This window comes from Telopea speciosissima, chromosome 11 (assembly GCF_018873765.1).
Source record: "Telopea speciosissima isolate NSW1024214 ecotype Mountain lineage chromosome 11, Tspe_v1, whole genome shotgun sequence".
Taxonomy (NCBI): Eukaryota; Viridiplantae; Streptophyta; class Magnoliopsida; order Proteales; family Proteaceae; genus Telopea; species Telopea speciosissima.
Genome location: NC_057926.1, coordinates 15,382,904 through 15,397,891, shown reverse-complemented (window position 1 = coordinate 15,397,891; position 14,988 = coordinate 15,382,904). Strand labels below are relative to the sequence as shown.

The following is a 14,988-nucleotide window of genomic DNA, read 5'->3' as shown; positions in this document are numbered from 1 at the left end:
CTTGAATCCTTGCCACATCTACGCCGGAATCACTTGGAGAACAAACTTCTTAGCACATCCGTGAAGCCTTTCCACTATTTCGGTAAAACCATATTCTCAAAATTGATTTTTTAGGGAAATGCTTGATCAACATGTTTGTTTGTGATGAAATAAATATATGTTAGACACCGGAAGCCGATCTACGACTTCACGGTGTCGAAATTTTTTTGTATATATATTATTTATTTATTTTTCTACTTCAAAAATTGGATATATTTACAACAAAAATCAAAAATAATAGGGTTATGTATATTGTATGGTGATGAATTAAATATATGTTAGACACCATTGGCGATCTATGGCCTCATGGTGTCAAAAATATTTTTCTGCCAATAATTAATTATTTTAATTTTTGAAAATTATAAAAAATATTTAAAAAATTCAAAAAAATAGCAAAAAATAAGAAATAATATGAGGTTTTTGTTTTAAAATTACTGAAAAATATAAAAGTAAATTGTACATACTTCTTATTTGCTGCCCATTTACATATCTTTTCGATTTTGTTGTGCTAGGCCAATATTTATTTGAAAAATATTTTTAAAAATTGTTTTTAAATATGAGAAAAATATGAGGGTTAGGGGAAAAATACTAAATAGTTATATACTTATATACTTGTGTTAGTGCTCTTAAATCTTAATTCTTAAACATTTAAAATTTTAAACTAAAAGAATTGATGTGCTTGATGATTAATGAATTGTCTTTTATTCATGTAACAAGAAACTAGTCTCGATTATGACGAACCGTGGTAAACGACAGAGCGAGGCAAGAGGGGCAGAGAGGCAGCCGTGCCCCCCACCGGCCCCACACCGGCCACACGGCCCACATCGTCCACCTCGACCTACTCGAGAAAGCAAAGGCCAGTCCCGTCTGGTGGTCGTGGTAGTGGTACTAGTAGGCAAGCCGAGCTTATGGACATTGATGCCCTATCTGCTCTGTTGGTGAACTGAGTATTGGCGATAAAGACAGAGGATCGAGTGGGCATTTCCGTGCCCCATCTGCTCATGTAGACAGCAGTCCATCTCCAAGACAATCGTAGCATGGTTCATCTCATTCACATCCATGTGGCGAAGGGCATTCTGGCAGCACTCAGGGGGCGCGACCTATATCTTCTCCATCCATTCCCGCTTTGAGTATGACTCCCACTCACAAGGATATAGTGGATCGTCTTTTGTGCATGACTTCTTTTCCTATATCGGCTACCCAACCCACCAGCCGCAGCCGTACAACCCGTACATGCTCCCGAGTCGTCATATGACTCATATCATAGTGGATCAATGGGTGGTACTTCTTCACGCTTTGGTGACCTATATCCTAGGATAGGTTACCTTCAAGATGTTGATGATGCGATTTACATGGCCACTGTGGATGACTACACTCGCTTCTTCTCCCGGACTATGACGTGGCATGCATTTGTCCTACATCGGAGAGTAATACACGTCGGCTCCAATGACCATGAGTGGGGTTGATCCTGGACGGCGGAGTAGTTATTATTAGCAAATTTGTAAACATTTGAGATGAATGATGACTAGTTGACTACTTGACTTGTAGCCTTGTAGGGGACAATTGGGGATATTGACATATTGTGATTTGGAATGTTTGATATCATCTTCTTAAATCTTAACTCTTAAGTTGTTATTTGTTAACTTGTTATTGACTTGATGTCTTATGTACTTAATATTATGATTTATGACTTAACTTATGAGTCATTATGTTTCCAACTTAGTTCCAAGTCAATTTACTTGTTTAATGTACAATGTGTATGTGTAAATGTGTAATTAACTAAGTTATACACTTATACATTAGGATTCGACCGTACATTGCCAATCAATGATGCACATCCAAAACACCATTTTGGGTGACTATTTTTGCAATTTGAACATTTAAACGTGTTTATATAGCCTAAAATAGGGTTTCCATGAAGTTTCAGGCCTTAACTTGACCTAAAACCCACCGAAATGACCTATCGAAACATACCAGAAAAAATACAATATTTCGACCGAAATATCCGAAATTTCGAATATTTCGGATATTTCGGTCAGCTCGAAATACCGAAACGAAACGAGTTCTCGAAATATGGTATCCATCATAGTGTGACCAAAATTACACATCATATACTCCATCTTCGTTCTACTAATCTTAAAGCTTCTTGTTTCCAAGGTTGATCTACATAGCTCTAACTTAGCGTTAATCCCTTCTTTTGTCTCTATTGTAATATGGGATATAAGGGTAAAAATGTCCTTAGGAGTTATGTAATGTTGCTTAGGGGCTTTATTGTCTTTGTACCTCACATCTTATTATTATAAATATCGGTGGACTGGTGTCTCATTGTCACAAGTCATAATTCCCAAAACCATCATGGTATGAGAGCTCTAGGCAAAATCAACCTAGGGATTCCCAAAGCCGTTACTGCCTCTCTCCTCTCTATTTCTCTTTCTTGTTTTTCCCTTAGCACCGCCACATCTTGCGCTTTCCTCTCTCTTGGTCTCCCTTCTAGTGTCACCGAGAGGCAGGGAGGGAGTTCCAACTCCCTTCATCTGCCACCCCTCGATGGTGTTTTTCTCCACCGCCGAGGGCTTTTTCCCTCTTTGTTTGTTCTATCAGCCTTTAATCATGATCTACGAAGGCAGTGGTTTTTGTACTGCTAAGTTTTTGCAGATCTGTTGATGATCTAGTTTTTTTACCTTCAACTCTGTGGTTGATCATCCCGTTTTTTGTAATGATGTCGAATCTTTCTTCTGATACATCTGGTATAGAAGGGCAAGTCCGCGGTTCTCATGAACTGTGTAAGAAACTTCATGAGACCAAGCAGAAGGAACTCAGCCTATCCCAATACTACTCTAAGTTGAGCAGCTTGTGGCAAGAACTGGATTTTTATGATACATTCCAGGCCTCTAACCCTGAAGATATGATCAAGTTCAAGAAATGAGAAGATAAATTCAAGGTGTATAATTTTCTTGCTGGACTTAATGTGGAGTATGATCAACTCCGTGCCCAGGTTCTTAGCAGGGATCCATTCCCCACTTTGGAACAGACTCACTCCCTAATTCAACTCGAAGACAGCCGTCGCGCTGCTATGTTGCCCCCTTCTTCCCAAGACCGATTGGCTCTTCTGTCTAGTTCTCCTGTGCAATCCAAAGGTGGTTCTTCTCGCCACAGTGATCATTCTGAACGCGATCCTATCAATGTGATTATTGTGGGAAAGAGAGACACACCAAGGAATTTTCTTAGAAGCTTCATGGGCTCCCCACTGCCTCTTCCAACAAAGGTCGTGATCATGGGAAACCTTCAGTAAATCATACTAAGACCACTGCAGTTAATCCTCCACCTGGTGCTGCCCCTTCTACTTCTCCGGTTGAGCTTACCAAGCTTCTCCGCCATTTGGTAACCAAGTTGGACTTCTCCGGCTCTGCCAATTCTGTTTGCGCTTCTTCTTATACCTTAATACCTTCAGATTCTCCAACCCTAGGTATTTCTTTTGCTGGTCTTTGTGCACCCACTATTTCCCAATCCTGGATTCTCGACTCTGGTGCCTCAGACCACATGACCGGTAAGGCCAATTTTTTCTCCAAATATTCTCCATGTTCTATTAAGGACAAAGTGTGCATTGCTGATGGCTCTCTTTCCTCTATTGCTGGGAAGGGATCTATCACATGTTCTCCCACCTTGACATTAAATTCTGTTTTACATGGTCCTAAATTTACTACAAATCTCCTTTCTATTAGTCGCCTCACTTCCGATCTTAATTGTAAAGTGACCTTTTTCCTTCTCATTGTCTTTTCCAGGATCTGGTAACGGGGAAACGATTGTCTTTGGTAAAGCTTATGGTAGTCTCTATTTGCTCGATGCAATTGCTTCTCCTCTAAGTCATGCTCATCCGACTGTTGCTGATCCCGTTGTTCTTCCTGACTTGTTACTTTGGCATAAACATTTAGAACACCCTCTTGGGGTTACTTTAGTTTAAGCCTTTCCTAAGTTATTTTCCAAATGTAATCACAAAGATGTTTTTGTGATGCTTGCAGTTTAACCAACCAAACACGTTCTTCTTATTCTAGTTTGAATGCTCGAAGTAATTCTCCTTTTATGTTAATCCATTCGGATGTGTGGGGCCTTGCCCAGTGTTCTTACATTTTTGGTTATAAATGGTTTGTTTCTTTTATTGATTGTCATACCCATTGCACTTGGCTTTATTTGATGCACCATAAAAGTGATGTTTTCAACTGTTTCCAATCGTTTCATAATTTTGCTCATACCCAGTTCAATGCCCAAATTAAAATTCTCTGTAGTGATAATGGGAAGGAGTATACAGATGGGCATTTCAAGCTATCTTGCATCTCAGGGCATTCTCCATCAAACCAGATGTGCTGAACTATTGACACACTGGCTCAGAATGGGGTGGCTGAACGCAAGAACCGCCATTTACTAGAAGTAGCTCCCGCCTTGATGTTTCAAATGAATGTACCACCAAAATATTGGAGTGAGGCTGTTCTGACCGCTGCATATTTGATCAACAGGATGCCTACTCGTGTTCTCAATTTGTGGTATCTTTGAGGATGAAGTTCAAAACTGGCCTCATATGATGTCTATTATTAAAGAATCATCATGAGATGGGCTAAAGCTATGACTATATTTTGAGATGTGGAAGCTTTCAATGGTTATACTTCATTCAAGCATGATTTGCATAGAGATAATTCCTTTTTGTTGATATGCAAAAAAAATTGTAGAGTCCATTTCTTGGTTACACTGAGATAACTCGTAATCTCCACATTCTTCTCTCTTTCTTAATAAATCTTTTCTCTGCCTATCAAAAAAAAAAAAAAGAAGAATTGACCAACCTGAAGAACAGCAAAGCAAAGATCTTCCAATTCAGCTTTTAAAGCCCAAACACCCAATCTTGAAGCAAGTGAGCACCACACAGCTAATGTCTCCTGTGCAACAGCTTGGGCCTTGGGTGATGAAAGTGCATAACTGTAAGAAGAGGTGATCTAAGAGTGTGAATATGATAATATTATAAGCCAAAACATTTGTCAGAAAAACCATGACATCAGTCCAAGAGAAAAATATATATATATACATAGGAAGTTTGATTGTCAAATAAGGATAATATCATCCTTAAGTAAGGGAGTACTCAGTGCTCGAGGCCCCCGCCACTGCAGGGTCTGGTGAGGATCATAATGTACGCAGCCTTACCCCTGCTTTCACAGAGAGGCTGTTTCCAGACTCGAACAATTGTAACCAAGCAATGGATAATATCATCCTTAAGTAATTCATCAAAAAGAATATTGCTCATTCTGAGAAGTGAGTCAGTTAACAGTAAAAGCATGTCTCACCAGTTCAACCAATAACAAATAAAATACCAGAACCTCTAGATTGCATACATGGTTCTCATGTTATGTAGGCGGTCTGCAAGCTTGATGAGAACCACACGGGGATCATCAACCATACCCAAGAGCATCACTCGTAAATTATTTGCCTAAAGACAACATAAAATATCCATGAGATGTATAAATAAATTAGAGCTACATATTACAGTTCATTTTTATTTGAAAAATTAACTTATGAGGAAATAAAGTTTATGCTTCATGCCACATCAAATAATACAATAAAAATAAAAACTCTATGGTTTTTTGTTTCACTGAAATATTTTGGTATCGAAAGTTCGTAATGTGAGGGTGGAAAAAAAAATCTTATCCCAAAAATGTTATTGCTAACATGACTAACTCGATTTTTCAATTTTTCTACCATTATAATGGTTACACAAATAAGGCTTGTGGGAATCTTCATCATCAAATTTTATTTCTCATGTTGAATGGTCATGAGCAATGTAAAATCATCATAAGTTAAAAATTTAGCGGTTACCCAATGTTATCAAATCTATGGGTAAGGTATGAATTACAATGGAAAATTTTTTTAAATCATAATCACATCTCCTAAAAAAGAAGTCCACCAATCATCAAAGCCATAGGTCCCACCAGATTTCAAAAGAATTATCACATGACCCAGCCCTCCCCCCCCCCACACACACACACTCACACACAAAAAGAGAAATAAAAGAGCCAACAATTTTCATAATGAACAAAAACAGAGAACGAGATCTCATTCCAATAAAAAAGCTCCAATCCCTCACCATAGACCATTATAAAATAAAAGCAACCAAATGAAACAGAACAACAGAAAAATTGAAGTTTGATGGACCACATTCATCATTGCATCTTACCCCCCACAGCTACTTGAGTTCGAAAATTCATAGCATGCCTGAACTTACAATGATTTGTTGATTTACATTGTTGTTGCCCTCACTTAACAGCTAGAACTTTGGGGTTAAGCAGTGCTAACATGGTATTAGAGTAGAGAAGTTGAGTATTCAATCCCTGGGATGTGTTACAGGGTTCGCCAACACATTCTCCCCTCCGTGCCATGTGATAGTGTTTCTGTGTCAGTGCATTTCACGTGCAGGGCAGTGTGTGTACGGCCCTGCATGTGCAGGGCTGAGTATGTACGGGCCTGTACATGCGGGGAGTGTTGATAAACATTGTTGTTGCCCTTAATTAACAGATACATGATTCAAGTGGATTACCTCACCAGGACCAAGTGTACCCTGGCTCAAATTTGTTCGCCGATGTCTCCGAAGCAGCTGCATAAAAGGAAAACAATTTGATTTTTAAGATTTTTCAGCAATATAACAGTCAATGCTAACGTAAGTTGGTGAACCATAAATTGACCAGTGATACAAATATCAATCCAAAATATGGATATTTGGGTGAAAGGCAAACAATATGAAGAATTAAATGCAATGAAAGATTTCCACTACTTCTGCTTCTTTCCCCTTTCACAGAAGAAGAAGTGGAAGACTGGAATGCAATCTAAGTTTTCTGTTCTATTTTTTCTGGTAAATAAAAAGTATTAGTTTTTGTTGTGTTCAGAAACCTGGGTAGTTTTACAGTTAGTTAAACATAGCATTTGAAATATATAAGATGGAACCACCTGTGATCATCACTTAAATGTCAATAAATATTTTAGAAATGTGGTAATTTCAGATTCCAATAAGTGAAATAATACGTATGCTGTACTAACATTTAGCAATCACTCTACTATGGATGATGAACTGCACTGAAATTTTATGCAAAACCAAAATTTACATGATCTCGTTCCACATGTTTTCCAAAAGCACCCTACTTCTGAAGATCAATGAGCAAAATATCCATTATCCATTTCTCCTAGACATTATTTGAATAAAAAAAAAAAAGGAAAATGAAAATATGTAATGGAACCCAAACTCAAAGTGGTAAACAATACACCTTATCTAGATTAAAAAAAAAAAAAAAAATTGACATTGCAATTTCATCTGTCATTTAGCAAAAAAGGTACATAAAGAAAAGGGGGGGGGGGGAAGAAAAACTCTGAAAATACTGAATACCAATTTTAAAACTACCTGATTTATGTAGCTCAGCCTAGAAACACCAGCTACCAACTTCGCTACGTCAGCATCAAATTCCTCTTCTATACTGTGCAGAGTTTCACGTGTGTCATCAATCACGTCGTGAAGAATCCCTGCCACAACAGTATCTATAGCCTGCAGCAGAACATGAAATAATAATAAATAAAAATAAAAAAAAAGAATTTAAGGACCTAGGCTTCTGCTATTTGCCAAAATAGCACCTCAAACCATCAGAGGGCTACCCTTTCAGTGGTCCTTTATAATAAAAAGAGCATCCCAGTGCACGAGGCTCACGCTACTGCAGGGTCTGGGATGGGCAAATATATGCAGCATTACCCCCTGCTTCGCAGGAGAGGCTGTTTCCAAGTTTAGTGGTCCTTTATAATAAATAATAATAATTGGCCATCATAATCATTCAGTCGAGAGCAACCATAATTGGTCATTCATGGATGGGTTAACAAGTATGGCTTTTTAATAGAGATGAATGGCAAAGCAGGATCCATATGGCAAACCCCTATAGATGGGATAAGGATTAGTTGAGTTCAGTTGAATTGAGTGATGTTAAATATCCAGCATCTCTATGTAAACACATCCAATAGGTGGCTAAAATGGGTGGTCTAGATCCATTCATAAAAAATATGGTATAGATTCCTTCACAGATGCATCACACCTTAGCCATTAGAAGGAAGAACGGGACACGTAACTTTAAAAGCAGCAAAAGCATCTAAATATTCTTTAAGTAACTGCAACAAGTTCAAATTCAAGTGACTGAAAAAAAATTACTCGTTTTTCACTTGCTGGAACCAAAGCTGCTAAGATTCTTCCAGTATGGATACAGTGACTTAAATAAGGGTCTCCTGTTTTCCTTAACTGACCCTGGTGAGCATTCCTTGCAAATGCAATAGCCTTTTGCACCTGCCTTCACAAAGCTTAATGTCTTAGTGGCAGAAAATGATGATATTCAAACCATGCTGCAGGACAGAATAGTGAACCTTTGCATCGTGAAAGATCAGATACCCAGTAACATCTACTCCATCCAATATAAGAGAATCTGCACCACATAGATCATCGTCTGATTAGATAATATCTAATGTTGGTGATAAAGAAATCAATCAACAAAAATGGGTCAATATTATGGTCAGTTCAAAGAGTATGATAAATATAGCTTGGACAAATATGGAAGCAACAATCATCACAAATCATCAGAATTCTTCAGCTACTTTAGAGGACAGTTAGTTCATGTAATAATGTGAATGAAAAGACATGCAATTGAAACTATTACCAGTAGTATAAACCCAAATTTGAAATTAACGATTATGTTCAAGACAAAGGAAGAAAGAAGACAGAAGAAAAAATCTTTAGGGAAGGGATTGGGAGGAAGCAAATGGCAAAAGTCGGATAAGGGCCTTCATGACCACCATCATGACACCGCGACTCCACCACCCCAAAGAAAAGAAGGGAAAGGACCAAAAACCACCCACAAAACCCCACATCAGAACCATTCCCAGGGACAAAGAGCCACCATACCCATGTAACCCAACACCTCTACCCCCCCCCCCCCCCGGGGCCACATGAAGCTCTGACCACCATACCCAACATCTCTACCCTACCCAATGGCCACACGAAGCCCTGACTTTATCAGACCAAGATTGGAAGCCTTTCCTCTGTGATCTCTCTCATACCCATCCCCTTTTTGTGTATCAAGGACATTCTTATATTTCATTATGTGGCGATACCCATACTTGCTAGACAATGACCTGCATGCCCACTTTAGCTGATACTTCAGCTGGAAATTAGGTGATGGAGGTAAGGAAGAAGATGGGAGAAGAAGAAGAAGACAAGGAAATGGAGAGGGAGAGAGTTCAATGGAATATGTTAGGAGAGGATTCTCAACTCTCACATATATTGATCACTAAACTTAGAAAGGTAAATTACATCCTAGCCCCCATGCTAATATAAGATAATTAAGTGAGGTAAAAGGTAAAAAGTAAAAACACATTACATCAAGTTACAATATAATGGGCATGTGCCTAAAATACCCTTACTAAATCTAACACTCCCCCTCAAGCTGGAAAATAAATGTCATACATTCCCAGCTTGCATACGAGAGTGCTGAACAGATGAGGGATAAGACCTTTGGTGAAGATGTCGGCTAACTGATCACCAGTTCTTACAAAAGGAGTACATATGTGGCCGAAGTCAATCTTCTCTTTGATGAAGTGCCTGTCCACCTCAATATGCTTTGTTCTGTCATATTGCACAGGGTTGTGGGCTATACTTATAGCAGCGTTGTTGTCACAATAAAGTCTCACAGATGCTTTAATATCAAAGCCCAACTCTTGAACCAGCCTCTTCAACCATAAGAGTTCACAAACTCCTTGGGCTATCGCTCTAAACTCTGCTTTTACACAAGATCTAGCCACAACAAGTTGCTTTTTGCTCCTCCATGTGACCAAGTTGCCACCCACAAAGGTACAATGGTCTGATGTAGATCATATGTCTGAAACTGAACCAGCCCAATCAGCATCACTATAGCCTTCAATTCTCAAATGGTTGTGCTTAGCATATAGAAGACTTTTTCCTGTGGAGGACTTCAAGTACCTAAGAATCCGGTATACAACATCTAAGTCCCCACTCTTGGGGGCATGCATAAATTGACTCACTACCTCAACTGCATAGGTAATATCTAGGCGAGTCAAAGAGAGATAAATCAACTTCCCTACAAGCCTCTGGTATTCCCTACATCAACAAGGAAAGGTCCACAATCTTCTCCTAATTTATGATTCTGATCAATAGAAGAGTTTGTTGGCTTGCAACTCAACATTCTTGTCTCTTTCAGTAAGTCTAACACAAACTTCCTCTGACAGATGTTTATTCCCTTCTTAGATCTTGACACCTCAATTCCCAAGAAATACTTTAAAGGTCCAAGATCTTTAATCTCAAATTTGTTAGGTCAAATAGGACTTTAGTCTCATTATCTCAGCCTTATCATTCCCAGTCACCACAATGTCATCCACATAAACAATGAGGGTTATGATAGTGTCATTACCTCGTCCGGTAAACAATGTATGGTCAGCTTGACTCTAAGAATACCCATTCTTCAAAATGGCCTATCTAAACCTCTCAAACCAAGCCCTGGGAGACTGTTTGAGACCATTAAGTGTTTTTTCTAAGAGGCACACTTACCCTTCAGCAGAAGGAAAGTTGAAGCCGGGAGGAGTTTGCATGTATACTTCCTCTTCTAAGTCACTATGGAGGAAAGCATTCTTCACATCCAACTGGTACAATGGCCAATCCCTATTCGTCACCAAAGATAGGAGAACTCGTATCGAGTTATGTTCAACCACGAGAGCAAAAGTTTCCTGGTAGTCAATGCCATACACCTGACTATATCCTTTGACCACCAACCTGGCCTTATATCTCTCAATAATACCATCTAATCTATACTTGATTGTATAAACCCATCTGCATCCAACTGGAACTCTCCCCCCTAGGAAGGTTAACTTGTTTCCAAGTATAGTTCATCTCCAGTGCCATCATTTCCGCATACATTGCTTGCTTCCACATTGGGTCAGACATAGCCTTAGTGACATTCTTAGGGATGGAAATAAAGGAAAGGGCAATAGTGAAGGCAATACTTGTAGGAGAAAAAATGTCACACCCCGAACCCACTCCCTAGAAGGATCCGGTTAGTGACCCGGATATCCTACGATATCCAACAATCCTCCAGGATCCAGAAGCAGTACTTACACGTCACAAACCACACAAAAAGGGGCACCGGATATCCTACGATATCCAACAATCCTCCAGGATCCAGAAGCAGTAGTTACACGTCACAAACCACACAAAAAGGGGCAAATAGATAATAATAAATGAATATCAGAGTACAACGGAAGACTTGAACTACCCAAAAGATGGATTACATCATTTACAGTAAAATTCCAAATACTTGTGTTATAGTATATACATATCCATTTATGCTTAAAAAGTATAATAACTGGATAATTAAACTTCTGAAAGAAAAGAAATTAAAATAACCACAATATCGTCACAGAACAGCAAGATAAGGAAGATCTAAAGTTCCATCAACAGCTTCATCACCCATTGGTAAACCATTACCTGCAAAATCATCTAAAAAGGGGGTTTCCTCGAGGGATGAGCTCCACTGAGCCCAATGAGTGAAATAAACCATGCAAGCAAGTGCAACAAATATGAATCCTATATGCATGAGATTCAATTTTAATTATTTAATCCACCTAACAACAATGTCTAAGTCAATAGGTTCATAGGTACTACTACAATCCCCAGTACCTGTATTCTGGGTATAGGAATAGCCCATACCTGGTTACAATCATATTGAGTTGTTGGAGAAGACCAGTCGGCTCCAGCATCCCTTCCCAAGGTCAGCCCGACCAGCCCTCTAGGTTACCACTGTGCTACCACCAACCCTATTGACTGATGGCTCATCCAAGCGACCAGTGCCAATTCTAAGACACTGACCTCACACATTTCTGTGCTACCACCACGTCCTAGCGACTATGATGGGCCTACCAACTGACCAATGCCCTTTCAGGACATTGACCTCACACAATTATGGTATCCAACACCTTAGCCCCTATTGGCAAGGGCTCGTAGTACGGGTGATGTTATAATCCCTAGCCACATGCCATTCTATATGAGCATAGTATGAAATGTACAGTGCTCTGCATCCCATACTACAGCGCACCATACCCTTCATTTCCAAGCCAACTACAGCTTCTATTCTATCTCACTTCCATTCATGATATTCAAACATGTAATTTTAATTCAGCAGCACATCTTCAATATTCCATAAACCAGTAAAGAAAGAAAGTACAGCATGTATTCATATGAAAATTATACATTCTAAATAAGTAAAGGAATGAAAAAAATTTAAATACAAGGATTTAATATATACTCATTATGCATGAGTGCCATACAAGCAAAGAAGTAAACACTCTATAAAAGAAATCAATGTCTATTCCACTCACCTTGTCAAGTACGCAGTTGTTTGATCAAATCGGTTTCCAAAACTCTCTTCGATAAGCTTCGCCGTATAAGCGGTTCTATCCTACATTGGTCAAATCATTTATGTATGTTAAATTGTGTTTGAGTGAAGGAGGGGTCCTAAGGTACACTTAGGTTTAGGTTTAAACAGAGATCAGAACCAAAACAAGGCTGACAGCAGCTCTGGTTGATAGGAGTGGTGGATCTACATCAACCATAGGCTATCGACCAAAGACTCAAAGAGAGTCAGTAGCTAAACTTGTTATTTTTCCTGAGAATGCATTCTCTGGCTGATGGGAGTGGTTGATAGGACATTGCCCAGAGTGAATCAACCAAACTCAGTAATGGCGGTGTTTTTTAAAGAAATCTTGGGAATATTGCTTGGATTCTTCCAAATAACTTCAAGGATGATGATTTAACAACCCAAGCTATGAAATTGGTAACCTAATTTGGTCCATGGGATGGGGATTTGATTAATTGAAGATGGGATTGATCATGCATGGGGTTTTGGGTTTCGATTTCACCAAATCGAACAAGCAAAATTGGAACTTGGTTTAAAATGCTATAATCTAAGGATACAAGATGATGAAGGTCAAACTTTGCCTAAATCAGAACTAGGGTTAGGTTCTTAAGCTAGGACAAGGCATGCATGCGAGGAATTTAGTTTCTAATTAACCAATCCATATCAAATTCACATGCATGCAAGCTAGATGGTCCATTCTTGGTTTCAATTCAGAACTTCTACTTGGCTCTAGATCTAAGAAGGAAATAGAAGAATGAATTTGAGTAGGTTTAAAGGTTGACCTTGAAATTGTGAGCAATTAGTGAGTTTCACAACTTGAGTCCACTCATATGGGCTGAACAATGGAAGAAAGGTTTGATTCAGCAAGGGTTTAGTGAGAACAACTTAATCCTATTGGAAAAGAGAGTGAGGGTGATGAGGATCCTTACCTCAAATCAGAATTGGGCAGCACGAGCAAGCCTCCCCTTCCTTCTCTTCTACTTCTTCCTCTTTTCCTTCTACTTCTTTTCCTCTCCTCTCCCTTCTCCTTCTTTTCTCTTTTCTTCTCCAACGATTTCAGCTGAGCAAGAATGGGTTTTAGAAATGAAATGGGTTTAAATAGAAGGTGACTTAGGGTCCGTTTGGCTAAGGATCTTTCTTGCCCAATTACATTATTTATCTGATTCTTGTGTGTACGGGCCGATACGCGGGTCCCACTCAACCAAATTGTCAGGGGATACACCTCTACTAGGTATTTGGGACAAGGGGAGAAGATGTCCAATGCGCGGCACCGGGTCTTGTACTCATGGGGCAGAGATTCACCCAGTACAGTAGCTCTGATCGATGGGAGTGGTTGATAGGACATCAACCAGGGTGGATAGACCAGAGTGTGTTACCTTGTTGTTTTAGTGTCGAATCACTTCGAGGGTCAATGCCTTCGCGTGTCAACTCTCCCTTAGGTTGTACATCTGGTGGTGATCTGTAAAGTTACACGAAGAAAGTACTTGTCTCCTTACTAGTGTATATGCTCTCACCCTCGGGGTACCTTCTTCTCTAACAAACACTTGGTCAATGCACCACAAGGCACTGACAACTACAACCTCTGGTTCAGGACTTACAACCAAAGCTCAAATTAGCCTGGGTTTTTGGGCACGGGTGTTACAAATAAAATCATAGGAAATAAACTAGGCTATGAGATTAGTGCAAGCTCTTTTTCCCTTTCGAATAGAAATGGAAAGGTCCAAGTAAGAATTAAGAGAATGAGTGTTACCTGACTAAGGAAGGTGGATCTCAAGATGTGGATCCAAAGAGGACTCTTGGCAAGTCTTCTTTTCCTTTCTTTGGTACACAACTAACTCCTTTTCTTTACCAGAACCAACACCTGAGTCAACAACAGCTAGCTCATTGTGTTTCCCAATATCAAGCATAAATGGACAAATGGGTAAGGGAGGAATAACAAGGGCAACATCAGTAACCTCTTCACTCCCTCTATTCTCCCCTTAAAGAGGAAGCTGATGGGAAGCAAAGAAAGGGATAGATTCATAGAAGGTGACATCTTTTGAGAGAAGCCGCCGGCGAGAAGAAGGTTGATAGCACTTATATCCTTTGGTAGAGGAGTACCCAAGAAAAATGCATTTGAGAGCTTTGGAATCTAGTTTAGTCCGAGCAAACTTGTCAACATGGACATAACAGACACAGCCAAACACTATGGGGGGAAGAGAGAAGGCAGAAACCTAAGGAGACAAGATCTCCAAAGGGGATTAGGATCTAAGGAGCTTAGTGGGCATGCAATTAACGAGGAAGGCAGCAACAAGAAGGCCATCGGACCAAAAGGTCTTAGGAACATGTATGCCAAATAGTAGACTCCTAGTGACTTCCAACAAGTGGCTATTTTTCCACTCAGCTACATCAACACCCAACCTCTTGGCTAGAAGAAGAAGCCATCTATATGGCCAGACTGAATTAGTCTAACCATTAGGGCAGCATG

The 14,988-nt window shown here is 39.5% G+C and overlaps 1 protein-coding gene across 6 annotated transcripts in view; it reads right to left on the bottom strand.

The window, feature by feature from the left end:
* LOC122645824 (probable GTP diphosphokinase RSH2, chloroplastic) overlaps positions 1 to 14,988 on the bottom strand; it is a 92,404-nt gene that overhangs the window by 75,511 nt on the left and 1,905 nt on the right. For 5 of the 6 annotated variants that reach the window (XM_043839202.1, XM_043839203.1, XM_043839199.1 and 2 more), the window contains exons 2-7: positions 8,467 to 8,525; positions 8,258 to 8,389; positions 7,469 to 7,609; positions 6,614 to 6,670; positions 5,415 to 5,509; positions 4,872 to 5,004 (exon numbers count right to left, since the gene is read on the bottom strand). In XM_043839202.1, coding sequence (XP_043695137.1) covers positions 4,872 to 5,004; positions 5,415 to 5,509; positions 6,614 to 6,670; positions 7,469 to 7,609; positions 8,258 to 8,389; positions 8,467 to 8,525 — 617 coding nt within the window. Of the gene's footprint in view, positions 1 to 4,871; positions 5,005 to 5,414; positions 5,510 to 6,613; positions 6,671 to 7,468; positions 7,610 to 8,257; positions 8,394 to 8,466; positions 8,526 to 14,988 lie in introns of all 6 variants that reach the window. The other variant, XM_043839201.1, reaches the window with a different exon arrangement.